A 9,349-nucleotide genomic window follows, 5' to 3' on the forward strand; every position below is an offset into this window, starting at 1 on the left:
ACAAGAAATGAAAGTAAATGGGGGTTGGGGGGGGTCTGGTTTTAAAACCAAAAAAATAAAACGCAGTTAAAAGTCTTTGCTGTCGTTGAGGTCGCAGCAGAAGAAGAGATTAAACGGGGATTTAAAACAGAGACAAAGGAAGATAAATATAATGAGGCTAAAAAGGGCGTCATTATTATCAGATGAAGTCACAGAGAGTGCGTGGAGAGAGGAAGAAAGATCTGATCTTTCTCGAGACACAACCTTTGTGCATGGTAATAATGATAATAGTAATAATGGTAAAGACGGCTGTGAAAAAGCCTGCAAGTGTTCGTACGAACCCATCTAAGCCAAAGTTTCAGTCTTTCCCCAGAGAGATGTTTTTCTTTTTTTCTCCCCTGTTCTGCGTTTTTGGGTGGTGAAAATTTTCAGTTTTTGTTTCATAAAACAGTAATAGAATAACTGTTTTAACACCTAAAACGCCCTCCCAGCTCTATAAATTTGTATATTTTGTTGTATTATTTGGTCTGAGACCCTCTGCTGGGTGGGGATGCAGAATTGCAGAAGGCAGAGAAGCGAAAAGCACGATGTAGTACCTCAGATCGCACGTGACATCTGCGTAGGAGAGAGAAATAGAGAAATATAGTTTAAAAAATATAAAAGCTCTGCTTTTTTGGGGTTTTTGCATTGTTCAACGACGAATCAACCCTCACTTTGAGAGAGTGTATAAAAAAATAAATAATAAAAGAGAGTGGGGAACAATAACTAGTCCACCCACTTAGGAGAGATAGTAAAAGTTTCAAGTAATGTAATTTTGTTTTTTTTTTTGGTTTTTCATGGCAAGTTTACCTTTTACAAAAGATGTTGAAATTTGGGAAAAACAAACCTTTGAATCACTTGAACCAGAGGGGAAAAACAAGGGGTAACTCTCTCTCTCTGACTATCAAAGGAAGAAAATGAAGTTGATAGTGATCTTAGGTAAATTCCAAACTTTATTCTTTGGTACAATCACTCTGAAATTATTACCTTTACGTCATGTTAATTCTTTCCACTTCCATACTCTTTTCTTTTTTCTAATTCAAAATGAAAGCTCTCTCCTTTCGTCTATCTGATTTCCCCTGTACCTGATTTACTTTTTCTTTTATTTTTTTGGTATTTTCCCACGGGATATTTGGCTATCAAGTCTACATGACATTGATGAGAGCAAATTATTGGAGAGGCATTTCTTTATCAGACTTGTGTTGATTGATTATTGCTGAAGAAGAAAAGGTTGTGCCAGTGGAAGTGGGTTCTAGTTTGTGGAAATTTTTTCTGTCTTTTTTTTACATTACCCTCCTTATAGTATTTAGTTCATCTAACTAAAATACATAAATCTTGCTTATTTGTTTGTGATTAAAACTATGGAAATTGATCATTGCCATTGAAAGTTCAAAATTATTGGCCCTAAACCAGCTTTTGAAGGGAAAGCGTGGATGGAGCTCTCTGGCTGCAGACTCAAAATTAGTTCAAAATTCTCATGATAGGATAGGCCCCAACGCTGTTTCTACAGGGATATTAGTTGATGGCGCAGGCAGTACATGAACAGTGACCTTTTTCCATAGCGCTCTCATGCCTAAACTATTATTCAGAGACTGTGTCTCTGCAATCTCTGCTCTGCCTCCTCCCTGCTAGATCATGTCCAATCCCCATGGCAATACCGATCTCCTAACAGGATTTTGATTCAATGTAAACAGTTGGAAAATAAATTTTGCCAGATAAAAAAAGTCAACTTGGGTGAAGGAATATAAAAGGAAAATAAAAAAAACAGCAGTGAATTTCAGAGGTTCTACCGCTTAATTAACCAATTTTAACTTTTTAATCCTAAATTAAATCACTTCCCATAAAATCATCACCAAATAAGAAAAACCAACAACTTGATCAGTATTCTGAATTCGAGCATGTGAATCTTTTCTAGTTCCATCACAGGGTCCATATCAATAGGATTGTCCCTGGAATGATTTTTGAATCTGAGATATAAGCAAAATGATCAGCGTTGTCCCAAATATCAAGAGTAGGTTTCAATGTTTGAGGGGGAGGGGGCAGTTCCCTTGTCTCCCAATACCTACACACCTACTTTCCTCTCGATTGCACAGTTAGTAGGCATAGCGCATCAGGTCTTTCACCACACCCCTGTAAAAACTCGTGGTTGGGGTTTCCCATCCCACCCTAACTTCGCATTCGAATTTATAGCCTTTTTGTTTTTGGCCGTAGTCTGCCTGGGTTGGTCTCTCTAGGCTTGAATGCACAACCAACCTTTCACTGAATGCGCAGGCATTGAAAACCTTTCAACCAAAATAGTTTAACCCTTACACAATTCACGTGCATTGGTGTGCATCTAAATCATCCAACAGTCTTTATTTGCATTTATAACAAATGAAGTGGTAACAAAGTAAATTGCATAACTGTGTTTGGTAGCATTACAATATGCAATGCAAGGTGTCTTCCCTTCACGTCCCTTGCTTCATGCAATTTATTCAACAAACAAAATCCATAATCTTTCTTAGTAACAAAGCAAAATCTATCGGCCTGCACCCCCCACGATTTTACTCTTCACTTCCGTACGGGTCTGAACTCAGCCCCCAGCCATTTTTGGGAGACGTTCGGATTGTCCACGCGCACTCGGGTGGCGTGAGAGCACTCAGCTCGAGGCAGAGGGTCCCACCCGCCCCCACTCGTGGGGTCCTGAATCCCTGCCTATATGAGTGGGCCCGACATTTGGGAAGACAAGTCATTTCACTTCGATGCATACCTCCCGCTCTTTTCCAAAGTACAACTCCAAGACCAACCGCGGTAATGGAGAAAATTATAAAATTACTATTGGGGCGATCTAAATCTGTCAAGTTGGCGGTGCATGTTAGAAATTGACAGTGGGATAAAATTAACGTGAGCTGGTGTGGGTGTCGTGGTGCTCAGAAATGAGCAAAGACTCCAAAGAACAATCATTGTCCGATTACTCTTTTCGGACAGTGATGCTAAGCGTACGATTACGACACGTGCATTCAGAGCGAAGCTGTTTTTGGTTACTTGCTTAATGGTATTCGACAAGCCCAAGGATGTGGCCTGCTTCTTCCTTGGGCTGCCCATAGGCTGCCTCTGATTTGATGATCTACGGCTAGCCTCTTTTAGTCTTTTCCTTTTCAACTTTTTGGACTCAATTATCATTCATTCTTTCTTCCTTTTTCCCTGCAAACCAGCTCAAGTCTTGTTGATTTTGATGCCTCTGATCTCATTTGGGGACGCTATTAACTCAAAAGTTATAGTATTTGAACGTTCAAAGATACGCTTGAACACAAATATTAACCAGGTTTAGTGCTCTGTCTTGGAGCCTGAACTTTCTTAGTATTTTGCAAACTCTAAATTTCAAAGTATCAAATATAATTCCAATCTTTATGACAAGCCTTGAATAATCGGGTCGACATCTTAGAAGCCAAGTTCTTACCACCACTAAAATTCTTCAACCAAAACTCAAATTGAAGTCAGAAGCAGCAAAGTTTTCCCCTGAACTGGAGTCAAGGCAGTCAGGTAAATTCGTGGATGTGAAGCCATGGCCAAACCATTGGCTCTGGAGATACCCTTTTGCATTCAGTAAGTAAACCATTTATTGCCAGCCACGTTAGGTGATTAGCATCTAACTAGACAGCTTTTTCATACAAGTCAAAAGCAGATCAGATCATACGCATGATGCATGCAATTTTGTAGTGATCCAAACGTTAGCCTAAATCAACTTCAAGAAGATATCTCTAATTACTTAAGGAAGAAATGGTCCATGAAGTCCTCTTTTATCAATAATACAAGGCTACTGCATATAAGTATTCAAGATTCCTTTTCTGGCTACCAACCTGCCAACATTTTCAAAAGACTCAAAAGCCCTTTTTGAAAATCTTCACTCTTGACTCAAAAAGCAAGGTAGGGTTCTTTTAATTAAAATTAAGTTCCTAAAGTAATCTATTAAAAGCGATTAAATAAAAATTCAAATCCATATAATTGAAATATCTTGTTACATCAATTAAATGTACAAAATTTGAAAACATTTTAATACTCTTTTATACTTTTGTTAAAAATTAAATAATTTTCTATTAGATTTTGAATATAAATAGCATGTTAATAAAATTTTATTTATTATTGATTATTATTGAATTTTATTAATTTATAAATTTTTATATGCAATATTATTATATAAATTCTCTCCCATAAACATATGCGCAATATGTAATAAGGGATCCTCCATGGAGGACTATACAAGACACGTACTTCACCCTTGCCACGCTCTCAGGTGATTGGCTTTGTAGAGTGGCGCGTGAGATTGCAATCCTCATCTTCGACAAGCAAACCACAAAAGCCACAACGTTTGCCACATATTCTTGCATGTTCTGTGAATGGCAATAGTCAAACAACTTGCCAAATCTTTCAACATAAAAAATTTTATTGTTCTTCTTCTAACACTACTTTCTTGAAACTCGGCGTTGTATAAATATATATAATTGTCTCAGACTTGAGACACATCAAAGACGAACCAAACAAAATTCACAACTGAGAATTCTTCTTTGAGAGGTTAGGAAGAAATGGCAGCAGCAAAAGCAAGCACAATGCCGCTTATCAGTAAGCTGTACTGTTCTTCTTCTCAGGTAGTGCTTGTGGTTAGGAGGAGGCCCCATGTAGTGAATGGAGGTGGTTTCGTGGTCACGGATTGTAGCCAGAAGGTGGTTTTCAGGGTTGACGGTTGTGGGGTTCTTGGTATTAAAGGGGAGCTGGTTCTGAAAGATGGAAATGGGGATGCTTTGCTTCTCATACGTCGAAAGGTAATATTCCTTTTTACCCCGTTCGAAGAGAATTAAGTTCAATAGTTAATCATCACCATATAACATATACACACACACACACACACCAAGAAAGCATGTATATATAAGAGGCTGTTGTTATGTAATTTCTTAATTACATGCATAATACATCATGCATTCATGCATATATGAATGAATTAATTTCAAAGAATAATTAAGCTTCAACTTCCTGGAGTAGTCTTTATGAAAACTTGCTTGTGTGCTAGGAGGAAAGACAAGAGGAACACGACAGCAGGATAAAACGGGACTGTAAGTGATCGTGGGAATACCTGTTCCCCGAAATAGTTTCCAATTTATAGAGATGCCAATTGGTTCAAGTAACATTTGTACAGCCGGGAAGCTGGTGGTGGATGAGATGAGTCCAACAATATAGCCATTATATTTGGGTTGTCTCATTTCTCCACCAAATGGTTCATGTCCCCGCGTTAATTATTTTTTAAGAAGGCGAGGAAGGGAGATCATATTTTATGCATAGTGTTTTTAATTATTGAGTAGGTATAGATAGGCGCATTGCAAGAGCACCCACAAGCACAAATTCGGCTGCTATGGGCTAAGCCTATGGTTCTTGATTCTTATATTCCAGGGAGGGATGGTTGAGGCCCTAAGTGTACATAAAAGATGGAAAGGTTACACTTTTGGCTACGAAGGATCACAAAAGTTGGTTTTTACCTTAAAGGAGCCCCGGTCCAGTTGTTTAGTTAAAAACAATGCCATCAGAATCGCCACTGAGCCAAACGGAAGCAGCAGGGAGTGGGACTTTGAGATTAAAGGTCATTTCCCAGATAGAAACTGCAGCATCATTGATTCAATAGGCAACATTGTCGCTCAGGTAGTTCACGTCTATCTTTATTTCCTTTGCTTCCTATTTTTCTCTTTTCAATTAAAATAGAAATGTGTAGAAAGTTGGCCATAGGCGTCCTAAGTTTGTTCTTAATCATATTAATTCATATGATGACAGATTGGAGTGAAGAAGGAAGTAGACGAGTTGATGGCGAGTAAAGATCTTTATCATGTCGTGGTAAAACCTGGAATAGATCAAGCTTTTGTTTTTGGAGTCATTTCTGTTCTTGATTACATTTATGGTGAATCTACCAGGTGCTGAATGACAGAATGAGCCAAGCCTAACTAAGCAGATTTTCCTTTTTGTAACCAAAATAAAAAAATAAAAAGAGTAAATTTATATGGATAAGCTGATCCTATAATAATGCTTTCGTTTTGTTCCTTTGGTCAGACTTGTATAACTAGATTGGGAATCAATTAAGCTGCACATTTCAATTGCATTTTCTTTTTCATTTTTCTAAGACAATAAGTTGTAAATCTAAGCGATCACGACTATTAACAAAGATACTTGGTTGAATTAACTACGTAACACATGACTTAAAACCCCAGTCCATTAGCAGACATTCCTGCATTAATTTGCTTGACATTCAAGTTAGTCGGAGGAAGCCCATTACCAGAAATTCAACCAGCATCTCGTAAAAGTGAAGCAGCAATGTTTTAGCCGCCACTATCGCGTCACATCTGGGTTGGGTTCCTCGGGCCTATCTCCCTATGGGCTAGAAGTATATTTCTTGTTCGACGAACAAACCGAGCAGCGTTTTTAGGAATTTGTACTCTTGTCTTTTTTCATTTCCGTTTTCGGGCCCTTATTACAATATTGGCTACTGGCTAGAGCCTAGAAATGCAGTAACAATCAACAAAAGGCTACGTTAAAGTAAAAATTAATGATGGGTATTTGCATAAAACAAAGATTAATGAAAGAACCCTAATTTTGTTTGCTTCACAGGTTCGCTGTTCACCCAACAGTCATATACTTTGAAATTGTTTGCGCAACTAAGCAAACTAACGAATTTTGGGCTTCGTCTCTCTTTCAATCTGTCTCTTCTTGGGCCAACCATTGTGGCAGTGCCGAAGCGCTCTGTCTACATCGCAGAGCACGCAATTATGGCTAATTCCAAAGCTTCCTTGCTTCCTTCAATCAAACGCAACTTGATATTTTCAAAAACAAAAGGCAAAGAAGAAGGTTTCCTCGACAAAATCTAAAGAGTTAAAAATGATTAGATCTGAGAAATTTCACAGAAGAATAATTCATTCACGAACTACAAAGAAAATCATATAATTCAAGAAAAAAATATTGATAATTCGTACAGAAAATTCTGGTACAGTATACAAAAGTAAAGGAAAATACATAACTAGAATTGTGGAAAAAGATAGCGTCAAGCACAAGCGCAAGCGTTCCCCACAATCACGGTGTCCTCATCGGCGCACCTGAAGAACAGGTACCCGACAGCGAGTCCCGCAACGATGGCCAAGAACACGCCTGCGTTGAACGACATGATGGCCAACATCAGGAGATATCCGATCGCCGAGTTGATTCCGAAAAGCACGGCCGTCGCAAATTTAGCACAGCGGCGGGATTTGGAGAGGAGAGGTACGGCGGCGTCGGTTGAGGAGGGCTGGGATGGGTTAGAGGAAGCGAGGGAATTGAAACGGAGGCGTCGATCTTCCATGTACTGGTAAAAGGAAGAGAAGAGGAAGCAAGCAACTAGAGTGAGGAGGTAACTCAGCCACGAATCGGTTTTCCAGGAGTCGATGAGGAGAGTTACGTCTTTTCCCCAATATAAGGTCATGTGCATCATCTTGGATCTCGTTGAAGGATTTCCAAAGACAAAAAAGAACAAAGATGAAGCAAGAAGAGGAAAGTTTGTTGTGTCTTGCTTGAGACAGAAAACTTTAAATTTGACAGAGCGCTTTGGTTTGGACAGGGAAGTCTTAACCAATCTAGTTCTAGGCATGACCTTTGGAGTTTAGATTTACAATTATGCCCTTAATAGGGTGTGCTTACCCAATCCTGAAACGAAGGTTGAAAAGGACTAACGGGAGTGGGCAACTGCAAAGTTGGCTCTGGGGTTAAATTCCCACCCCAATTTTGATCCAACAAAGGGAAAGAGACAAGGAATAAGAGTGAAATGGTACCTTAATACATGAAATTAAGATTGAGAATGAGGGTTCTAAACATAGGTTAAAGGTGAGAAATTGAGAGCTGAAGCAAACTCCAGCTTTCCAAGTCTCGTTTCAGTTTTGGGGCAGAGTTACTGCATCAGAGTTAGAGCAAAATGGTTCTACTGTCGCATTTAATTCGGGTAAAACGAACAGAATGGTTACTGGATTTGGGTAAGGAACTAACTAGTAACTACTAAGCAGCATTTTTGAGATAAAAACGGTTTGGATGAGTTCTGAATCAAACCCCAAACATGTATTCATATGCTCTATATTTACCAGATGAGCAGACGGAAGAATTCAGTTCATTAGCTAGGAACTAAATCTAATTCCTTATTCACACAGTTTGAATAGCAGAAAAAGAGAGATTGAAGAAAAGACAATGCCGGAGAAATATCATACCAGAGGCTTAAATCATATTAAAGGTATGCACTCCATGATTCTCAAACCATGTGGGGGAAAGAGAATGCTGGTAAGAGAATCACAATTTTCAATGCTAGGTGAAAAAGCCAACTCAAGAGCAGGCGCAATCAGTAACACAAATAATTAAATCAAGTCCGAGGGCACATATTCTGCTTTGTAACTATTGTTATAGACTTGCTGTTAATGTAGAAGATTGACAAGTACAATTCACATGACTATTCCAACCCAATGTTATACAAGAATCTGAGTAAAACTTATCCTCCTATCTCTTTGCTCATTCTTAGAATGGCATGCCCTAACCACCAGGAGACTGAACTCTGTTGTCAGGCTCAACCTAAACCTACTGATAGAACACCCATGGATGTGCTCACCCGAACAACGAGAAATGTCAAGTAGATCACTATAAGGCCAACCCCCAGTGTCCTGTTTGGGTACATATCATTCCGGGGCAACACAACGAAGGACCAAAGAAGCCCTATAGCTAGAAATCCCATTGTACAAAACAAGCTACTATCTCTTGGAACAATGTATGGAGCAGGTTTCTTGTACCAAGCACCAAGCACCAATGAGATCCCCAAACCAGCAAGGGTATTGAACATAGGTCCTGCATAGCATCCTGACATCGCAATCTGTACACTATCCCCACCATTCATTGCCAGTGCAACATTCGACATCAAATCACCCATCGAGTTGCCCCATGCCAATACAGTCAGACCAAGGATTGACGGGTTAATCCCAAAGATCACACCTAATGCCATCAACAAAGCAACAAGCTCATTTGCGATAATATAAAACCAAACAATACTCATAAAAAATCCTCCAACAACCCATGGAAGCAAAAACCGGGGAGGTGGCTGATCAGATGTGGTGTACAGGTATGCAGGAACACCAAGTATACCACCAAACGTAACACCAATAAAGTATACAATTTCCTTACTCAAAGGACCTGCATCATCTTTAATATTCCACAAAAAAGCCAGAAGAATCGGTGCCAATGTAGCACTAGCCACAGCATACCCCTTTGACCATCTCTCTTCTTCAACGATTGGAATTGTCAACTGTCTGGGAAG

The 9,349-nt window shown here is 39.2% G+C and overlaps 4 protein-coding genes across 4 annotated transcripts in view; 2 read left to right on the forward strand and 2 right to left on the reverse strand.

Moving 5' to 3' along the window:
- Positions 1-591, forward strand: part of LOC110410403 (Subtilase family protein) — a 3,602-nt gene extending 3,011 nt beyond the window's left edge. The window contains exon 3 of the mRNA XM_021420060.2: positions 536-591. Within this exon, the coding sequence (XP_021275735.1) occupies positions 536-591 (56 nt within the window). The remainder of the gene's footprint in view (positions 1-535) is intronic.
- A 3,792-nt stretch (positions 592-4,383) lies between these two features.
- On the forward strand, positions 4,384-6,730 carry LOC110410168 (LURP-one-like protein (DUF567)). The gene is made up of 3 exons (XM_021419754.2): positions 4,384-4,817; positions 5,440-5,685; positions 5,815-6,730. The coding sequence occupies exons 1-3, from the start codon at positions 4,581-4,583 to the stop codon at positions 5,956-5,958; spliced, it is 627 nt and encodes a 208-aa protein (XP_021275429.1). The 5' UTR covers positions 4,384-4,580; the 3' UTR covers positions 5,959-6,730.
- A 197-nt stretch (positions 6,731-6,927) lies between these two features.
- On the reverse strand, positions 6,928-7,657 carry COPT5 (copper transporter 5). The gene has a single exon (XM_021419755.2). The coding sequence runs from the start codon at positions 7,649-7,651 to the stop codon at positions 7,073-7,075; it is 579 nt and encodes a 192-aa protein (XP_021275430.1). The 5' UTR covers positions 7,652-7,657; the 3' UTR covers positions 6,928-7,072.
- A 696-nt stretch (positions 7,658-8,353) lies between these two features.
- Positions 8,354-9,346, reverse strand: LOC110410405 (cation/calcium exchanger 4-like; the record flags this gene model as incomplete). Its single annotated transcript, XM_021420063.1, has 1 exon — positions 8,354-9,346. A coding segment is annotated over one exon (738 nt), but the record flags the coding sequence as incomplete, so codon positions are not given.
- Positions 9,347-9,349: the final 3 nt, after the last annotated feature.

The sequence above is a fragment of the Theobroma umbraticum genome, unplaced genomic scaffold (assembly GCF_002168275.2).
Source record: "Theobroma umbraticum cultivar Fairchild unplaced genomic scaffold, ASM216827v3 scaffold_56.0, whole genome shotgun sequence".
Taxonomy (NCBI): Eukaryota; Viridiplantae; Streptophyta; class Magnoliopsida; order Malvales; family Malvaceae; genus Theobroma; species Theobroma umbraticum.